The sequence below is a fragment of the Anabrus simplex genome, chromosome 6 (genome assembly GCF_040414725.1).
Source record: "Anabrus simplex isolate iqAnaSimp1 chromosome 6, ASM4041472v1, whole genome shotgun sequence".
Taxonomy (NCBI): Eukaryota; Metazoa; Arthropoda; class Insecta; order Orthoptera; family Tettigoniidae; genus Anabrus; species Anabrus simplex.
Window position 1 is genome coordinate 96,283,957 of NC_090270.1, and position 22,452 is coordinate 96,306,408.

Here is a 22,452-nt window from a genome sequence, read left to right on the forward strand (position 1 = left end):
GGCTCTTATTACTATTGGAGATGATAATATCACTAATTCCTAGTTGTCAATTCTTTTTAAACCTGCTTTCTTCTGGAAAAGTATCTCTTGTCTTTTTTACTGTCTTGTGTCTGGTGTAGTAGTGATCTGTTGTTTCTTGTTCACGTACTTGAGGAGGTGGAGTAGCGGGAGATATTGGTGTGTCATTAACTTCCTTGTTGTTACCTTCTGCTTCAAAGGGGGAGGAACATGTTGTAGGGCTATCTGGAGGTGGAGAGACTCCAATTCTTTTTTTGTAATCTTTTTCATGTATTTTCAGATACACCAGAATTTGATCATATGACGGGTTCTTATACTCTATAGCCCCATTAAGGTTATCATTTTTCTTTACGAATTGGTCTTGATGAATGTACAGATCTTCATATGTGTTCATTAAGCTGCCCTGCACCAGGCCTCTTCGGAGGCCACATGCCATATTTATATATATTATAGCATCACTCCCTAGTCCTCCCTGTTTCCCTCAGTGTACCTTCCTATAACTCTTATAAACAAACCCTCTAACATATGTACCAATGTGGTTTAGTTGAAGTCCTACACCTCACTCCCAATTTCTCACATACCCATTTTATAGTCTCATTTAAATCCTCAATCGCCCTCTGGTCAGTATCTTTCCTACACAGTATCCCACTGATAACAATCCCTGCTTCCTTAAACTTCTTCCATTCTGCCATAACAAGATATCGCACATTGTCAACTATATTCATACCTATGCCTTATGTTATTGGTACCAATGTGGAATGGCATCACCTTCTCCTTTCCCTCATCCTTCCCTTGCATTTTACTCAACATCTGTCTTAATGTAATTCCTGGATAACACTCTACCCTGGTTCCCTTTCCTCCACACACTTTCCCCACATGCCTGACAGTTGAGTCACCCATGACAAGAACCTCAACCCCACCTTCCTCATTAGATCCCCTTCTCTCCTGGTCTCCCTTAACTGCCTTGATGCCTGCAGAACCCACTTCCTCTCCCCTTCTTTCCTTCTCACTACCCTGTTCCACCTCCCTCTTCCTATCCTCTCCTCTACTCTATGGTTCCCGTTCCTACTGTTCCCTTTTCTCTCGCCCCGCCCCTCCTCTGTAACACTTCCCTGATCTCCATCCTCCCTCTGCTGGTTTACCTGCGGTGACTCATACCGATTCTTCATCAGTATCTCTCCTGGGCCCACTTCCTGAGGAAAATCTCTAGCCGTCTTCCCCCCCTAAATTAGCTCACCTGTCATCCACAACTTTTCTCCTTTCCTTCCCCTTCCTCTTGCCTACCTACCATATCCTGTACATTGATTGAGGGAGACCTATCTTCATTCCTGTCCTCTGTTACAAGTCTAATTATCTCCCTCAAACTTGCTATCTTCTCCCTCACCTTCCGTAGTTCCCACTGACACCCACAGTCCTTACACCTGCCTCTCTCAGCCATCCATGTATCTCTTCAAAGAAATCTCTGTAAGATTCATCCTCATCAGCATCCCCTCATATGGTGAATACACTGGGACAGTTCTTGTCCTAATTCCTCCAACAGCTAAATCTACCCATATCATTTGCTTGTTTACATGCCTAACAGAAACTATGTTGCATGCAATAGTACTCCTGATGAACAGTCCTACCCCACACTCTGCCCTTCCCCTTTCAACAGCTGTTAAGAACACTTTATTATCTCTTACCAGGCGAGTTGGCCATGTGCTTAGGGGTCTTTCAGTGAATATCGCAGCAGTCAGCGCAGATCTGTTCTTCTCATGGACACAAGATTGACTTTGGTTTTAATTTTAGAAGTGTAAGCTATTTGTTAAGGCACATGTACTTCTCTTACAAAGACTGTGTCAGATTCTGATGCCTCACTCAACATCTGCTGAGAACCCACATACAGAAACAGAACACTTTTAGAAAAAGTGAAGATGTTGCTTGAACTAGCTTTGCTAGTAAGTATGTTCCTTCTCCTATTTTTTAGAAATATCGTCACTGAAGTGGACTGTTTTTCATAACACTTTTCCATTGCTCTTTTCTTTTCTTTGCTGCATACCTCGTGACCATCCATTCTTAAGTCTGTGTATGCCTATATTGTTTTTAGTAAAATGTATTCCTTTTTACTTAGATTAGGTCCATACCTAATTTCTCATGTTTTATTGGAATAATCTCAGATCTATGTACAGTGATAGTGTTTTAAAGTTTTAAAGTTCACAGTATCCTGATGTATGGGCTAGAACAAATAAGCAATTTTGATACACCTTTTTTTCGCTTTTGATAGTACGAAAGTGGCTAAAGTATGAGCAATGCTTATGTACCATTCTTTATCTAACCAGTGACTGTGAAGAAACTGTATGTGAAAATGTTCCTTGCTTCTTTTTGTTTGTGTATCCATCCATCTTTCAGTGGGCTTGCCAGACTGATATTTAATATAAAAACAATGGCAAATTCCCTCCTTACTGGGCGAGTTGGCCGTGCGGTTAGAGTCGCGCAGCTGTGAGCTTGCATCTAGGAGATAGTGAGTTTGAGCCCCACTGTCGGCAGCCCTCCCATTTTCCCATTTTCACACCAGGCAAATGCTGGGGCTGAACCTTAATTAAGGCCACGGCCGTTTTCTTCCCACTCCTAGGCCTTTCCTATCCCATCGTCGCCATAGGACCTATCTGTGTCAGTGTAACGTAAACAAATTGTAAAAAAAAAACACAAACCAACAAAATATTTTCTGATTAAAAAATGTACCATTTCAGAATTCTAATATTTTTCCCCTCCCTCTTATACTGCAAATATCTTAACCATTAAGAGTCATGTTGTTAATCAGACTGTTGACTTTAGAACAAAAAGTTCTCAGAATTAATTTTGAAAATGATTGTTGAGTACAAATTTTACAATGAGAATTTAGGAAATATAGTAATTTTAAAAAACCTTTAAAAATGAGAATACATTTGATCAAAGAGCAACTTTCATATATAAGGCACACTGAATTTCATTGTGATAAGGTTTAAAGGATTGGAGGAGCAACTTTTATGAAATGGTCTAATTTTCATTGATGGTATATGTACATATGAACAGTCAACTGTCACAACTCAGGAGATGTCGTATATAAGAAAGTCCACTTTGGGTATGTTTGGCTTTGTACAGTCAACTGGATGCGTTTTGCAACATGCCCCGTAGTTGTCACTCATTGTGTCAGTCACTCTCACTCTACCTCTCTCCCTTCTCTCTCCTCCTCATTATGTGCAGGTCAGGGATTTCCCGCTGTTTAAACATTTTTGAGAATTTTGAATTTTGTTGAGATGCGTGAAGGGTTGTTCTCTAGGGCATTGTCTGCGCAGAGTGGAGTCAATGTTAGTCACTGCTGAGGCATGTACACGAGTAGACGTTTGTTATTCTTCTCCTGGGCGGCGAGTTCCTGCCTATGCATGTGACTGCATGACTATTGTAAGTTATATTCTTGACTTTCGTTGGTGTTGCTCTTGTTTTACCTTCACCTATTGCCCATTGTTCTTTTTATAGTCCTTTTTAGGAATAGTACGCTTTAGTGCATGTGATGGATTTTGAAAAGGCAGAACAATGCATCAGCGACTTGTTAGCTGAGTTAGATGGTGACATATTTTTAGTTCTTTTCGCTTCGTGTATTTTCCTTTTACTATTGGTTACTATTTGACTTGTTCTTTATTGATGTGAATTTTACTATAGTGTTTATTATACATTAAAAAACTAGAAAAATACAAAAATGTTGTAAAATGGACACTGCGGGGAATCTCCACCTATGTGTGTTAGAGTTAAAATTGAAATAATTGATAAAGAGATTCAACCTATTCAGTACAAAAGAATAAGAAATGTAGTGAATTATATTCTTATTTAATAATAAGTAGAAGTGGTACCGGTTTCGACCCTAGTCCAGGTCATCATCAGCCGATTAAAACATGAAAAACAATGCATAGGAAAAGGAAATAAAAGATCAAGTACACTCCGGATCAGTAGAAGAGGCGATATAAAAATGAACGGGGGTAGACACTGTAAAATTTAGAAGAAGTAAAATGTAAGTGCGTAATTTTCTGAGCGGCAGTATGGCACACGCAGTGTTAGGCAAAGTCTTATAATGTTTATGAATAGCGGAGAACGGTTAAATGAGCTAGTTTTTAAAACACTGTCAGGCACAAAGTCATATCATAATCAAACACATATGAAGATCCATAATCGTGCAGGAGTTGAAGATGAGTAGATCTATTGAAGTGACTTGCCAGCTCCCGGTGATCGGCGCGATATATTTAACATCAGGCACTGTGGTTTCAAACGCCAAAGTAAAATGGAGAATATCTTGATGATCCAGTAATTTTCTTCGGTTGTGGGAAAGTAAGTATCTTCTTCTTCTTTTCCTGCCGCTTTTTCCCACACCTGTGGGGTCGCGGGTGCGAACTGAGTCGCACATGTGGATTTGGCCCTGTTTTACGGCCGGATGCCCTTCCTGACGCCAACCCTCTATGGAGGGATGTAAGCACTATTGCGTGTTTCTGTGGTGGTTGGTAGTGTAGTGTGTTGTCTGAATATGATGAGGAGAGTGTTGGGACGGACATATACACCCAGTCCCCGAGCCAGAAGAATTAATCAGAAGCGATTAAAATCCCCGACCCGGCCGGGAATCGAACCCGGGACCCTCTGAACCGAAGGCCAGTACGCTGACCATTCAGCCAACGAGTCGGACTGGGAAAGTAAGTATACAGATAAATATAATATAATTCAATATAATTGAATAAGTAATTGTGCTCCTATAGAATTCTTAGAACAGTTCACGTTACGCGTGTAACGGAGTGTTAACAACACTGAAATTATTAGCACGAGACCTTCCACTTAGTGCACTGGGTCAGCTTGTACGCAACAAAATTAGTGCTTACCGTAACAGCTACGTTTCGAATCCTGGTGTGAACGATTTCTTTTTTTGTTCCCAAATGAATACACGGCGATGACATTATGCAACGACACACCACGTTTTGCCGAGCTAATTTCAATGCTAAATGCTTTACTCTATTCTGACATAGCACATAATTCACTCGCGTCAAGAGAGGAAGTGCAGGCTCTCGCCCAACATAGCAATTCTAGCATTCGTGAGGCAGCAATTTGGTGTGGTGTTTCACCTAGGGCAGCTCAGAGATGGATACAGCTGTGGTAGGTGTCAGGGCACTGGTTTAAAGAGGGTTTCTTCTAGGGAAGAAGACAGCAAGTTAGTTGAAACTTCACCAGAGAACTCGTTCTAAAACTCAACGGAACTCGTGCTAGGAACTAATTTTGCTGGATGTCTATAGACATATAGAAGCAGAAATATAGATCCACCAGTCACATGGCTGAAGATAGGAAATGCAGGGTACTACCACAGGGTAATCTAGAGGTAGTATAGACTCCTCAACACATTTTCCTAGGAAATACTATTCCTGAAGACTGGAAGAAAGGTCTCTTTTCAAGAAAGAAGCAGACAAATATGCACCAACTATCATGGCAGTATGAAAAAAGAGAGAGTAAATAGAGAGAATATGTAGAATCATCAGAAGAGAAACTACAGTTTTCAGCCAGGAAGAACAACAGCAGACCTTATTTTTGCTCTTAAAATACTAATGGAAACGTACTGGGAAATGGAAAAACCTTTATTCTTTACTATTCCTAGACATCAAGAAGGCCTATGACAATGTGCTACAGGAGTGAATCTGAGAGTGCTTGAAAGAACTGAAGATTCGAGACAGCTTAATGGAAAATGGGACCTTGAACGAGGTTAACAACAAATAAAATAATTTCAAACAGGGAAAAGTGTATATATTTTGGCTAGTTAAAATTGACCATTTAAAACAAAATTAAACAACAAATTACAAGGATGAGGAAGCAGAAGGCGCCTACAAGGAATGGGTATGTAGAATTTTATGGACAAAAACATTTTTAAAATTATTTTTCCTAAGGTTCAAATTTGTTTTAACATTAAATCAAGTCTCAGATGAAAATTAAAAACAATCAAAAGTTTATATGAATCTGGATATTGGAAAAACAACATAACCTAGAATTATTAAAAGAAAAATAGGAAATGATTAAAAATAAAAATGTAGCAATTGAGGCTTACACAGCCAGCGTTACAAATCATGTCAGCGTTTTCCGGGTTTGTAGGCCGTGGTCCAGGAGTGAGTGAATGTCCCGACGTTTCACCGAAGACTGCGTTCGGCATTGTCAAGTGTTCCGACTGACTTTGAAAGGAGTGAAGCTCTCAGATCCAGGTAAAAATCCCTAACCTGACCGGGAATTGAACCCAGGGCCTCCGGGTAAGAGGCAGGCACGCTACCCCTACACCACGGGGTCGGCTAAAACTTACGTACTTTCCATAAATTAAAAACACACACTAATAATGATATGGCCTCAGCTACAGTGTGCAGGCATTTTGATTTGACACCATATCGATTTCCTGTGCATCAATTTTGATTTTCCGCTTTTCTCTACTAGATGGTAGGTTCTACCAGATGGTTGAGTACAACCACATTTCCCTTGGGTAATTTGTGACTGAGTTTTAATTAATTTTGTCAGGTGTACACCAGATGTGTTACCAGTGATGCCGACTTACGTCATGGAATGCTGAATGCACTTTTTTCCCCGCCCTCCAAAAATCCAACTACCTCTACTAGGTTTGAACCTGCGATATTGGGAAGAGTAATGTTCATTCACAATTCGGACATGATGAAACATTTTTAAAGACAACATAACCTCAGCAGCGGCATATTAGAGTATTGTATCCTAATCAAGAGATGCTTGCAATACCCTCTAAATTCATTTGTATCAGTTATAATGATTTGTACTATCAAATACGATTGCTACCATGATGCTTACAACATTTATTGTGGTACATGAGGTTAACTTGCTGTTTACAGTGGTATGAGTTTGACGAGTAAAAACATGGGAATTAATAGTACTGGCTCTGAAGATACTTTACGAAGACGTTTCCGCCAACATGAAATTCATCTTAAACTGCATACTTAATATTGAATTATTTGACGGTTACAATACTTTGCCTTTTAGAGACGATATGTTGTGTGAGGTTTAAGATCAAACCAACAGAAGATCAAAATCTGCTTTGGGATGAGCTTTTCTTCAAGCAAATGTCCAATCTGGTTGAGTACCATGCTTTCCAGAAGTTTGAAAGTATGGCAGAGAAGAGATGATGGTGAATACCAAATTGTTATTCTAATTCTGATAGGGGATTATCAGGATGCAAACTATCTTATTTGAGCAGTTATGTATATTTTAGGCCTAATGCTCAACAATTAAAATCATTTGTATTCCCCTCTCATGACCTAACATAACCTAACCTAATTTAGCCCCATGCCACTATAGCCCCGAAGGGCCTTGGCCTACCAAGCGCCGCTGCTCAGCCCGAAGGCCTGCAGATTATGAGATGTCATTTGGTCTGCACAACAAATCCTCGCAGCTGTTATTCTTGGCTTTCTAGACTGGGGCGCTATCTCACCGTCAGATAGCTCCTCAATTCTAATCATGTAGGCTGAGTGGACCTTGAACCAGCCCTCAGATCCAGGTAAAAATCCCTGACCTGGCCGGGAATCAAACCCAGGGCCTCCGGGTAATAGGAAGGCACGCTACCCCTATACTACAGGGCTGGCCCCCTCTCATGACCACATCTGACAAATGCAAAAATTGTGAAATATGTTTTGAGGGTTGGAGAAATTAATCAAAAATGTATGTTTTGCCCATGATTTGGTTGGAAAACTTAGTTGTATAATGTGCAAGAAGTTTTGTATATGAATAATTTATTTTTGAAGTTTATTTTTAGCTGTTTGTAGTGTATGTCCCTTCTAAGGAAATGGTTGGTCACATGTACTCTTAATAAATAAGAAAACTATAAATAAACTTATTTGTTTGTTTAACATTTATATATTTCTTTCAGATGAAGACTCAGTGTATCTTCACTTTGCCTCTGAATACTGTTTGTGATGCTCTTGACAAACTGGTAGCTGAGTCCAGCCCTCAAGATCTCCTACATTCCCTTGAGTTCATCGTTGATATGATATATGGTCCCAATGCCAGATGGGACCTGCGATTAGTTACAGTGAAGACAGATGAAGTGAGCTATAGGTTTCTCCTTCAGTTTCTACATCCAGATGGCCCTGTGTTCAGATTAATCTACAAGCTTGTGACATTTTGGGATACTAAAACTGTATATAATTTAACAGAATATTTGGTAAGTATTCATTTTCAAAATAATTTTAGATATACTGTCCATGACAGAGTTTGAGTAGACTATGTTGCCTCATTCTGGGCAGCACCAAGTATGCTGGAAGAAGAAAAGTTTGTTTATCATTTCTTCTCATAACAGGAAAAAACAAATCCAGAGTGCAAATTTTTATCCTTTATATGGTGTTGATGGTTGTTGTTTTAAAGAGCCTAACATTGAGTTAAGTGGTCCTACGTAGTCCTAAAGCCAGAAATCTTAATTAAAGTTGCATCATTAGTAAGCTATGCAATGTTTTACTGTAAATTTTGCCTTTTGGAAGAGATTGTCTAGGAAGAACACATTCTGTTATCTTCCGTTTCTCTGAACTTGTGCTGTCTTGTTCTCTTCTTTTCTTTTTCTCTCTATCCTTACTTGATGTCAGCTCTTTGTCTGTTACCATAGTAGTACATAAGTGCTGATTGAAGTTGAGACTTTGTTGCAAACTGTCCTGTACTATGAATTACCTCTCATCTTCTCTAACTGGGGCTGTACCTTAATTAAGGACGCAGCTGCTTCTACTTTCCAATGCTGGCCCTTTTTCATTCTTGCATCGCCAATATCCTTCATTGCATTAGTGCTACGTTAAACCACTATAAAAAAAAGAAGAAAACTTCTCTAAACCCTCTCATATCAGGTGGGAATCATGTAGATGCAGTGTTTACTTATCTGCAATCAAAAAAGTAAGTATGCATGTTGAACATCACTTCAGCTGCTGTTGTAAGAGGTGTTGGAGATTGGCAAAATTCTGTTTGGAAAGGGGACGCAGGTTTTGGGTATTTAGTACTGTAAAATGCCAACCCAACTGCACACCAGGCCACCTTGAACTTACAAGGTGAGTTCTTCGGACAACCATGCTGTAATCAGTTGCTTGTTGCCTTGTTTTTATTGTTTTGTGTTTTATTTGTCAGATTTACATGAGGTATAATAAATAAATAAATAAATAAATAATAAAAGGTGTTGATCTGTAAGGAACCCAGTATGAGCAGTATATAAAATAAATTTAGTATTTCTATGGCCAGGCAAATGCATCATTTTAAAGTTGACATATAGAGTGGACAAAAATTCATAATTCCAAGATGCGAAGCTTGTAATTTGCATATAGTTGCAAGAATTTGCCAAGGAATTGCATCAGCAGGTACCCTCTCTTGAAGTAGAGATTCGTGGATTAACTGGATTATATTAGGGAGGGTGTTTGTGTGGGACTATAATTTTAGTATTACAACGCTGGGAATTTCCAGCAGTGAAGGAGTTATGTGCCAGCTCCACCCTGTAGGGGTAGTGTGCTTGCCTGTTACCTGGAGGCCCCAGGTTCGATTCCCGGTCAAGTCGGAGATTTTTACCTGTATCTGAGGTTGGTTCAAGGTCCACTCAGCGTACATGATTGCAATTAAAGAGCTATCTGACGATGAGATGGCAACCCCGGTCTAGAAAGCCAATAATAACGCCCGTGAGGTTTCGTCGTGCTGACCACACAACAGCTCGTAATCTGCAGGCCTCCGGGCTGAGCAGCAGTTGCTTGATAGGTTATGGCCCTTCAGGGCTCTTGTGGCATGGGGTTTGGGTTTGAAGGAGTTATATAAATCAAACCAACAATGGTTTGCTTCAAATGCAAAAAGACGAAAGAAGTTGAAAATTCGTTATGGAAGGGAGGAATATAGTTGTTGCACTGATTAAATTCTTGAGAGTAGTACTGTAAAATGAGGTGATTTTAATCAGATGGTGTGAATCCAATCATTTACATAGTTTTCAACAATAGGAAATGTTGACACAGTACCGTAACAACAGTCCCGTAGCTGATCATTTTTTTTGAGTTCTAGACGAACTGGTCTACAATAAAGGCAAGTTGTAGCACACTGTACCAAGAGTTGTCATCGTTAGATTTATTTCTCATGTACACCGCACTTGTGGAGTAAAGACATCAGTCAGATAACTTCTGTTACTGACAAGTACTTCAGTTGCAGATTTGTTGAGTTATGGTATTTTTACTCCCATACCTTAATTAATATTCTTCATTTGTATGTCCATAATTAACACCATTTTGATGCTATCCGTATCTCATTATAATACTGCAGTTTTATTGGGTGAATATGATCATATGAGCTTATAAGAAGAATCTGAGACAAACCAAAAAATCAGTATTGTAGCACAACTTTTCTATCAGTTTGGACCTTTTCTGCCTCAGGTGCGTGTCCATTTTCCAGAAAGACAAAGTAAACATTACTATCAACAACTTACTTTCTTAGAAGTGTCATTTCATGTATATTATCTTCACTGCTGTTAATACAATATCGAACTCTTTTTCTGTAGGAAATTTTACAACGGTGAAATCATTTCCTTTTAATTTTGTACTCTCTTTTTCCTTCATTTTCATTTGCCTCTAGCTCATCTTCACCACAGTTACATAACATGGATGTAGAAGGCATGATAAATATATATAACACCATAAATGATTATGATATTGAAAAAAATCATCATATAATGTTGACAGTATATTTTTTTTACCACTTGGAACTCATCAGTGTAGATTTGTCTGGGAATCATTCATAATTCAAATTTTTTGTATAGCACTATTACTAGAATTAAGTGTACTGTACCATTTTAACAAATTAAGACTTTAATAAAATTTGATACATTGTTATAAATTTCAAAACTCAGGAAAGTAGTCAGATTCACAAATTGATAGACATGCAGAATAAGTTTGTTATCAGATTCACCCCACCTTGTGAGGTGAAATCCACCAACAATTAAATTTAAATCATAGATGAAAATAGGAACAAAATATAAAGTACAAAAATATAAAATTAAGTAGTAAACATTTACATTGCATTGATCAATTTTACCCCAGTTTACATATATAAGATGAGAATGTAAATTTACGAATATCCCACATTTGATTTGAATGAAACATACAGTATGTGAGACATAACTTGACAAAAAAGTATAAAAGGTATTTGTCAAGAACCATCAGAAAGCAAACTCTAAAAGACCCTCCAGAATAATAAGACAACTGATTGTGTTGTAAGTTCAGCAAAGATAGGATTTATGAAAAAAATTATTGGGGTATTTGCTCACAACCACACGTCTTTCTGATTAACATTCTATAGTGCATTGTGGAAGTTTTATAAATTGATTTCTAAACAGTTATCGTGAGGTGGGATGTGTTTTCATAATAGTGAAGAGTTTTGAACAAAATACACCACACTGCATCACAGATGAAAGATATTCAAGACTGGTTATAAGGAAGGAACGTTCAATTAGATTCTATAGAAACATGAATACTGAATTACTTTTACGTAGACATGATTTATGAACTTTACAGTATTGTAGAAGAGATAGACCATCATGATAATTTGTACTTCTGCTGCTCCTAAATACGGGACTTCCATTTAACATCTTTGTTGACCTCAGGGACATCTCTAGCGGGCTCCCTTTGTCATTCACCGCAGCAATGATAGTCTGGCAAGAAAGTGATAAGACTTTCTCTCTAGGAGATGCTGTTTTGCATATCTGTTTTCCTAAATAACGCCCACAGATGCGGAGTTAGACTGTTTTGAAGAAGCTGTAAATGATTGTGAGCCCTATGCAGCACTGTTTGTGTTCTGTGAGACTACTTCTTGGGCATACATTTAAAGAACAAAGTGTACACAGTGAATTTCCATGCAACCAAATTGGAGCACATCTTTGGATGAATTTCCCCTGAAGAGCTGGAATGTTCCTTCAGGAATATTTCTCAACATTATGAGCTTTGTTTAGGAGAAAGTGACCTTCATATCTAGTATTTTCTGTAAAGTATTTTACTGACTGTAATAAATCAGTTTATTGGCCCTACACTGATATACCCCTTCCAGACTGTTTCGGTTGAGAAAATTCCCAAATCAAGTCTGTTAAAAGCTGACAACATGATCAGAAGCGCACTTAAAGAAATTCTACAACTTCTGAGTGACACGCCGACAAGTATGATCTATGTCTCGAATATTATTACAATTTTTTTTTTTAAGTCCACCTGTTCAATACAATACAATATAAACCACTATTTCATATGGTTAAAATTTTATACATAATACATAAAAGTCAATGGTGCATATTTCACCCTCCTTTACGGGCATCATCAGCCATATCAATCTTAAAAATAATACATATGGAGTCTTTCTAATCTTATAAATTATAAATAGTGGTTTCGTAAAACATTATACAATAACATCTAAAATAACGATAATGCACCAAAGTGTGTAAAATTTTTTTACAGTTTCTGAAGATTAAAACGTGGTTAAACATGAATATTTGAGAGTTTAGAACTAAAATGGATCCTTTTGTTATATATCATTACGACTGTGACGGCCTTGGGTATAAACACAATCATCAAAGGGGATGTTTCTTCAATTCCCATAGTATGAATCCAAGATGGTAAAATCACAGTCATTTATTTAAAACAGGAGTGTGAACGTAATAAACATGTTAAAGTGTGTATGCGGTTGATATATCTGAAAGTAGAAAAGAAAATGGAACTTTTATTGGAGGCGTTGCTAATGATAACGTATGTCAAAGCAAGCGGGTGTCAGTATGATCTATTCGAGCCACAAATATAAAGGGTTAGCATTAATGCGCGCTACTTGGGAAGCATACCTTCAACAGCTGAACATCAATCTTAAGCTAGAAGCTGTGAATGATTCGCACGTAAATGCTGTTCGAAATTTCACAGCAATAAAAACTCGCTACCTATCTGAACTTCAACTCAATGAAGAGACATCATCGAAATCTGTTAGACAACTGCGCGATATACTTAGAACACACGAATTTGAAGCTTGGTGTGCATATCCACAGAAAGGAAGAGGTGTTGAGTTATTTGCTCAAGTCCCTGCTGCTAATTCTTGGGTTACCAGAAGGGATGGTTTAACTTGTTCGGAATCTAGGGAGATGTTGAAGATGACCGCGATGGTTGCACCAGTACGTACTCTGCCGGGACGTTCTGCCAGCACAGGCCACTGCAGTGAGTATGAAACCTTACCACATGTACGGGGGAGTTTCCCTCAAGGAGAACTGCTTAGGATCAAACGCCATAACATCATCAGAAACCTGATTGCTAATGCTCTTCGTCTCATAAATCTAGAAGTGTATGAAGAAGTCCACTGTATCGCCGAAGGAGGCAGCACTCACAGGATTGATATTATTGCGATTGACAGACGGAGGAACGAAGCAGAAATTATTGATCCTACGGTACGCTTTGAATCTTCAGCCTCTCAGCCGACTGACGTAGACAATGAGAAAAAGGATATCTATATTCCAACCATTTCTTTCTTTCTTGAGTCGTATAACCTTAAAAAAATTACGGTGACTGGACTTTTCTTTGGCGCGAGGGGATCAATTCCCAAATCTTTCGTACATGGCGACAAAAATGTAAACTAGTGAGAAGTCTACAAGATGAGATAGTCGTCTCACTCATCAAATACTCCGTTTCGATTCTTAGTCACCATTTATATGGAGTTCATGCCATTTAACATGGTTAATTGTAACCTATCATTTTTTAAACATTAATCTTCTTTATCTTGCCTCAAAATTGTTATTGTGTATAATTCTGTGTCTTATGGCAAACCTAGGGTGTCCTGGATCAGACTAAATAAATAAATATATTATTATTATTATTATTATTATTATTATTATTATTATTATTATTATTATTATTATTATTATTATTATTATTATTATTATTCACAAGTAAGTTGCAGTTGGGAGATATTCTGTTGGCAGTACATGGTTACTGTAGTATGGCAACTAAAATTAAAACATTAATTATGTAATGCAAAATACAACAAACAATTGCATGAAAACAAAATATTACTAGAAATGTTATCTAAACAAGAAATTTGTGATGATTAAAAAGTACTTATGGGTAATGTAACATAATTAGAAGCAATCAAATAGAAATTCACTCAAAATTTATGAAATATAACTTAGAATGTTCCATTATGAGTAAAGTAGCACAATAATGAGACAGTGAAGGCTGAGTGCAATGTGGTTGGCAATAATGTCCGCAAAAGATGTTAATCTCAGCACAATGGCAACAATATGGTCGGAGCCAGGAGCAAACAAAACAATAGTACCAGCGATGACAACAGGCTTGTGATGAGGAAGCTGCTAGAAGAAGCTGGAAGTTGACTAACAATGGGCCAGACGTTCCAAATGATCTGGATGTGGGAACTACTAGGATCTTCTGTGGGCCTCTATGAAGGGTGTAACTTGCGCACACCAGTCAGTGTCATATGAATCAATCGTGAGTTCATCAGTTGAGAATGAAAGTGAAAGTTTGCATTCAAGAGACAGTTGCAAGTCTGTGATGAGTCATTCATCAGGAGTGATTCCGTCAGACGGCTACACGGAGTTCAACAAGATTTGCTAGTTGTGAACTGTTCTGGAATGACACTGTGCTGTGAGAAGCCAATATTACGTGCCAGAGTTAGACCATTTCAAGCTGTAATATCTCCTTTCCACCTAAAATGTGTAATGTTATCACCCAAGAGAAAGAAAGTGTCTGTGTTTTAAGAAAAACTCTGTTGAGTAGAAAAATCAAATGTGTGAACTTGTAATTAACTGTAAATAGCATTTCAGGTAATTTAATGTATAATAAAACGTGTTTAAAGTCCACGAACAGGGCTTCCTAGGGCTCATAAACAATCACTAATCCCTTCTTCAAACCATTAACGTGACACACCAACAGAATTAACTGTTAGACAGGTCATGTAGAATGTTTCTGAAAACCAGTTTGAAGGACTCTTGGCAACCTGCTACAACTGGTGTCAGAAGCAGAATTAAATAAATAGTGTGTTCAATGCGAAGAAATTTCTATTATGTTTGATGAGATGGAGCCTGGCTTCCAGGTCCTCTTACATAAATTCTGTGCATTAGAGAGACAGTTTCAAGCAAGTAACCTGCATGCCTATTGGTCTTATGGCTAGCAGTGGTGGCACCTGAGTGGTTTATGATGGGATTAGCAACTATTAATGTCTTGCATTGTAGACTCGTTGGATGAGGACTCTGAAGCTGAATGAGAGAGAGCCTGTGATAATGATCAAGATGAGGTAAATCAGGGTGACAGAGGAGTACCATAACTCTGACACAGAAGAAATAGGGGATGATTCCGCAAATATGATACAGAATTCTGACAATGATACTTCACACGAGGACGAAAACACTCGTAAAAGCAGATATTTCATTGGTAAAGATAATTTTAGGTGGAAAGGAGATATTAAAGCCTGAAATGTTCTAACTGTGGCACGTAATATTGTCATTCACCTGCTAGGACTAAGAGAGAATGCTAGGCGAGTATTTAAAAATAAAGTGGCATTTTTAATTTTATTGTACTCATTGTGGTTATGTAATTGTGATTATTTTCTATTAAAATAGCCATAATAAATCAGTGTTCAATATACAACCTGTGACTTGGTGAATAGTCCTGTACTATCAACATAGATGAACAATGCACGACAGTGACCTTACTATCCTTCGAAATAGTGCCCTCCCATAACTAGGAACCGCTGTGATTGGCGATACATGTCCTGGAAACTTTGCAAGAAGGCTTCCTTTGGGATGGTGTTCAAAAGCCTCGTCACATTTCGTTGGATGTCCTAAATATCGTCAAATCTCTTTCCTTTCAAAGCGAGTTTGAGTCATGAGAATAGGAAGAAGTCTGGAGGATTGAGATCTGGCGAGTATGGGGGATGTTCAAATTGCACCATCCCATTTTTTTGCCATGAACTCTTTGATGATATTGGCTGTATGTGGGTGAGCATTTTATGGACAAAAAAACCATGAACCCTGTTGTGCGTACTGGGGTCGTACCCTGCATAGACGTTTCATGAAAGGGGTCAAAATTTCATTGTACTGTGCGGCATTCAATGTTGTTCCCTCAGGTAGAAATTCCTTTTGGATAATGCCTTGACTATCGAAAAAGGTGATGAGCATCGTTTTGATGCGTGACTTTTCTACTCTGACCTTTTTCCGATGAGAGGATCCCAGAGAACGCCATTCCATGCTTTGAAGTTTTGTTTCAGGGTCGTACCTGAGACACCAGGTTTCATCCTCAGTGACAATACAGTTCAAGAAATTTGGTATCGCATTCGCCGTTTCGACAAAATCCTGTGAAGCCTCTAAACATGCCTGCTTCTGATCATCAATCAAGTGATGTGGCACAAGGTGAGAACACGTTTTCCTCTTCCCTAACTTCTGGGTAACGATTTGACACATGGATTCATGGTTAATCTGCAGTTCATCCGCTATCATGCGCACAGTTAATCGCCGATCGTTCATGATTATTGTCCTTAACTTCTTAATGTTTTCGTCACTGATGGCGGTCGCTGGCCTTCTGCTACGGGGGTTGTGAAACACTTTCCCGGCCTCCTGAAAAACAGGCGAATCACTCGTACACGCACTTCAAGGACAGTGGTTGATTTTCATAAACTCGTACCTGCATCGCATGCTTTTCTTTTGGTGTCTTGCCAAGCTTAAAACATGACTTCATGACGCCAAGATTCACCAACACCTGATGTACAGCGAGAAACATAGCCTTAAGTGCGGCCAGTATCCAGTATTCGGGAGATAGTAGGTTCGAACCCCACTGTCGGCAGAACAAATTTAAGGTTGAATTTAAAGCTAGTCAGCCTGAACTTGAGACAGAATTCAAAGCCAAGTTGAACAAACATAAGTGTGGACAGTACAAGTTAAAGGAGGAGATGGAGGTGCATGCTCTTGAAGTAAAATTAAATAGTGGCATTATGCAGAATGTAAGTGAAATGATCGATAAACAGTTCAAAGCAGTACCTCATTTTGTTGAGTCCAGTGTTTGAGACCTGAGGCAAGAAACAAATGAAATGGTTGATGAAGTTGATAAACCAGTCCAGGCAATTCCTCAGATTGTGGAGTTCATTGTTCGAGACTTGAGGCAAGAGATGAGTGATCTACATGGATGGATGATGGCCCCAGACATCAGACTGAGGTCTGTCTACCAGCATCACAAAAGTGTCTCTCGCACTTTGACTAGTGTACGTTGTGGATGGCGTTCCGAACTCAGTTCAAGACTCACAATAAACAAAGCAAATAATAAGATCCACCTTTTCAATACTATATATTACGTGAACATTTTTTTACATTTCTGTTAAATCGTCACGTTTATGAACTTTTGGTACTGGTTTCGACAAAACTATATGTCATCATCAGCCTAGGATAAATTCAAGACCATGGTGAATCATAATGGGGGGATGCTGGAGGGTGAGCCGTATAACTCATCACTGTGCTGCATGGATGACCGACAAAGGTGCTACACAGTGTCTGGCGAGGTGCTGTATATGAAGAGATCCCAAGAGTGTTTGAGGAATGTTACAGTGAGACCAACTGGCAGCTGCCTACTGAATCTAACTGAAGAAGAGGATACAGCACCCAGGCAAATCACCGCAGGAATTCACCATATAGATAGCTGTGTGCTGCAGAAGGTGGTAGGCTGCTTACACCTTCGTCGACAGGCTTCATGATGCCAAGATTCACCAACATTTGATGTACGGCGAGAAACATAGCCTTAAGTGCGGCCAGTATCCAGTATTCGGGAGATAGTAGCTTCGAACCTCACTGTCGGCAGCCCTGAAGATGGTTTTCCGTGGTTTCCCATTTTCACACCAGGCAAATGCTGGGACTTACCTTAATTAAGACCATGGCCGCGTCCTTCCCAGTCCTAGCCCTTTCCTGTCCCATCGTTGCCAAAAGACCTACCTGTGTCGGTGCGACGTGAAAGCAAAAAAAAAAAAAAACTTAGCCTTAAGGATTTCCTCACCATCACCCTGAGGAGTAAAGCAAGAAGGCATCATTGGCGAGAGTCCAAGCTGGCAGACCAGACATCACCTAAGAGGCAGATAGAGAGGGAGCCGAACACCCTTATGTGTTATGGATTTCAGGAGATACCTACCATCCCTGTGCTGTAGGAGGAGCATTTGGGTCTTTGTCCCTGACATCACCAATGAGGTAATTAGGCACTCTATGCACCCTGGATTTATGAAGCAACCATGCTACCCAAAGAAGAAGTGGTAGTGGGGCATAGTGAGGTGGTACTGACTACATGACTGGAGGGGTCTCTAGAGGACAGTGGAGTTATGGAATCCAGACTGACAGCTACCTAAAATGGGCTTTATATGACCAGAATGCTCATACTGATTTGAAGCTGTGTGCTGGTATGAATTCTGTGTGCGACATGAAACTAGGGAGGTGGACAACAAGCTCCAAATGGTGACATCTGAAACTAGAAGATACCTATAGACAGAACAGTTTGAGAAGCTCAAGTGTCTGATCACTGAGTTTTGGGACATCTTTACGATAACAGGAGATGACTATGGGAGGGTCGAAGGGTGGTGGATCACATTAACACCATTGACACAATACCTATCCATCAACCACCCTATCGGGTACCTCTACCTAAGAAAACATAGACTGACCAGGTACCGAACAACTTGAAGCAGCAGGGAGTGTTTGAAGAGTGTAACAGTCCGTGGTCATCCTGTATAGTGTCAGTAAAGAAGAAGAGCGTCAAGCTCCATTTCTGCATCGATTATCGGAAGCTGAACGACGTCACCAAGGAGGACTGTTTTCTGTTAGCCCAAATTGACGACTCATTAAACCCCTTATGTGGAGTTCAGTAGTTCTCAGGGCCTGCAGGAATGACTTCACTGCTGAACACTAACAAGGAAGGAAAAACTGCAACGCTGACTCCCTGTCCAGCCTGAGAGCTGCACCACTGTCAGAAGGTTGAGAGGCATGCATGTTCAGTGAATATCTGAGCTGTGACAGCAGAAGGCTGGGATTGTGCCACCGTGAGAAGGGAGCAGCTTGCGAACAGATGTGAGAAGTTGAATCGGGACGGCGATCATCATCAAAGGACATCATCGAACATAGCTCAACATACAAGGTATGCTGGGATCAGTGGAAGTAGCTTGATATCAACAAGTCTGTTGACGCGCATATGGGAGTCGTCCGATGGCAGGATCACCCAGCTAGTAATTCCCAGGACAAAAAGATGGAAGTTTTGGCTGAAGTAGGTGGAGGCATTGCTGCAGGTCATCTTGGGGTCAGTAAGACTTTGGATTGGGTTCGGTAACTCTACTACTAGGCACATCTGAGGATGAAACTCAAAAGATTGTGTCAAACATGTGAAATATCAGCTGCGAGTCATGGCCCTTGTACCTGGTGTAGGGGCCAGATGTAACACTACAACCTTGGAAAGCTCTTCCAGAGGATAGCTCTCAGCATCACAGGAGCATTTTCCAAATTGGACCCCTAAATCTCCATCTGCTTCTGGACATGGACTGTTTCACCAAGACCGAGCTCGATAGCTGCAGTCGCTTAAGTGCGGCCAGTATCCAGTAGATCGGGAGATAGTAGGTTCGAACCCCACTGTCGGCAGCCCTGAAGATGGTTTTCCGTGGTTTCCCATTTTCACACCAGGCAAATGCTGGGGCTGTACCTTAATTAAGGCCACGGCCACTTCCTTCCCAGTCCTACCCTTTTCCTGTCCCATCGTCGCCATAACACATATCTGTGTCGGTGCGACGTAAAGCCAATAGAAAAAAAAATGTTTCGCCAAGTGGCCTGAGGCCTGTACTATCCCCAGTCAGGAAGCTCAGCAGTAGCCAGTGCCAACAATCAATAAAAAAATAAAAAATAAAAAAATTGGCCTATATCATTCACTACTGATCTGTATTTAGGGCAGTCACCTGGGTGGCACATTCCCTATCTGTTGTTTTCCTAGCCTTTTCTTAAATGATTGCAAAGAAATTGGAAATTTATTGAACATCTCCCTTGGTAAGTTATTTCAGTCCCTAACTCCCCTTCCTAAAAATGAATATTTGCCCCAATTTGTTCTCTTGAATTTCAACTTTATCTTCGTATTGTGATCTTTCCTACTTTTAAAGACACCACTCAAACTTATTCATGTCATTCAACGCCATCTCTTCTCCACTGACAGCTCGGAACATATCGGTACCACTTACTCAAGCAGCTCATCTCCTTTCTCCCAAGTCTTCCCAGCTGTCGGTACCACTTACTCAAGCAGCTCATCTCCTTTCTCCCAAGTCTTCACAGCGCAAATTTTGCAATATTTTTGTAATGTTACTCTTTTGTCGGAAATCACCCAGAACATATCGAGCCGCTTTCCTTTGGATTTTTTCCAGTTCTTGAATCAAGTAATCCTGGCGAGGGTCCCATACACTGTAACCATTCTCTAGTTGGGGTCTTATCAGAGATGTATATGCCTTCTCCTTTACATCCTTACTACAAGCCCTAAATACCCTCATAACCATGTGCAGAGATATGTACCTTATATTTACAATTCCATTTATGTGGTTACTCCAATGGAGATTTTACCTTATAGTAACACCTAGGTACTTACAATGATTCCCATAAGGAACTTTGGCCCCATCAATGCAGGAATTAAAACTGAGAGGACATTTCCTATTTGTGAAACTCTCAACCCGACTTTTAACCCCGTTTATCATCATACCATTGCTTGCTGTCCATCTCACAACATTATCAAGGTCATTTTTCAGTTGCTCACAATCTTGTAAGTTATTTATTACTTCATACAGAATAACATCATCCACAAAACGCCTTATTTCTGATTCCACTTGGTTTCTCATATCATTTATATATATAAGAAAACATAAAGGTCCAATAACACTGCCTTGAGGAATTCCCCTCTTAATTACCTATTACTCTAATTTTCTGAGTTCTATTTTCTAGAAATATAGCCACCCATTGAGTCATTCTTTTGTCTAGTCCAATTGTACTCATTTTTGCAAGTAGTCTCCCATGATCCACCCTATCAAATGTCTTAGACAGGTCAATCGTGATACAGTCTATTTGACCTCCTGAATCCAAGATATTTGCTATATTTTGCTGAAATCCTGCAAGTTGAGCTTCAGTGGAATAACCTTTCCTAAACCCGAACACTCTTTTATTTTTCAAACATGTCTAATATAGTCAGAAAGAATGCTTTCCCATAGCTTACATGCAATGCATGTCAAACTGCCCTGTAATTTTCAGCTTTACAAGGCGAGTTGGCCGTGCGCGTAGAGGCGCGCGGCTGTGAGCTTGCATCCGGGAGATAGTAGGTTCGAATCCCACTATCGGCAGCCCTGAAAACGGTTTTCCGTGGTTTCCCATTTTCACACCAGGCAAATGCTGGGGCTGTACCTTAATTAGGCCACGGCCGCTTCCTTCCAACTCCTAGGCCTTTCCTATCCCATCGTCGCCATAAGACCTATCTGTGTCGGTGCGACGTAAAGCCCCTAGCAAAAAAAAAAAACAATTCAGCTTTATACCTATCACCCTTTCCTTTATACACAGGGGCTACTATAGCAACTCTCCATTCATTCGGTATAGCTCCTTCATGCAAACTATAATCAGGTAAGTACTTCAGATATGGTACTATATCCCAACCCACTGTCTTTAGTATATCCCCAGGAATCTTATCAATTCCAGCTGTTTTTCTAGTTTTCAACTTTTGTATCTTATTGTAAATGTCATTATCACAGGTAAATTTTAATTCTTCTTTAGTTTTAGTCACCTCCTGTATCTGGATATTATCCTTGTAACCAACAATCTTTACATACTGCTAACTGAATACTGCTTTTTGAAGATCCTCACTTAGACACTCCCCTTGTTCATTAATTATTTCTGGAATGTCCTTTTTGGAACCTGCTTCTGTGTTGAAGAAGCTATACTTACCCTTTCATTTTTCACAAAAATTTGTATGACTGCCAATTATGCTTGCCATCATATTATCCTTAGCTGATTTGTTTGGTAGATTTAATTTCCTAGTAAGTTCCTACAATTTCTCCTTAATTCCAAAGCCATTTCTAACTCTCTTTCTTTCCAACCTGCACCTCCTTCTTAGTCTCTTTAATTCTCTGTTATAATGGGTCTTTACCATTCCTTGCCGCCTTTAAAGGCACAAACCTGTTTTCACATTCCTCAACAATAAATTGCTTTAAACCCATCCCAGAGTCTATTAACATTTTTATTTTCTGTTTTCCACCAATCATATTTATTTTTTTAAACTTCGTCATGCCTGTTTTATCAGCCATATGGTACTTCCTAATAGTTCTACTGTTAAGACCTTCCTTTCTATCACATTTGTTTTTAACTACGACAGAAACAACTACGTG

At 39.5% G+C, this 22,452-nt stretch overlaps 1 protein-coding gene across 1 annotated transcript in view; it reads left to right on the plus strand.

Moving 5' to 3' along the window:
- Positions 1-22,452, plus strand: part of LOC136875475 (sphingomyelin phosphodiesterase 4) — a 189,021-nt gene that overhangs the window by 17,457 nt on the left and 149,112 nt on the right. The window contains exon 3 of the mRNA XM_067149018.2: positions 7,931-8,224. Coding sequence (XP_067005119.2) covers positions 7,931-8,224 — 294 coding nt within the window. The remainder of the gene's footprint in view (positions 1-7,930; positions 8,225-22,452) is intronic.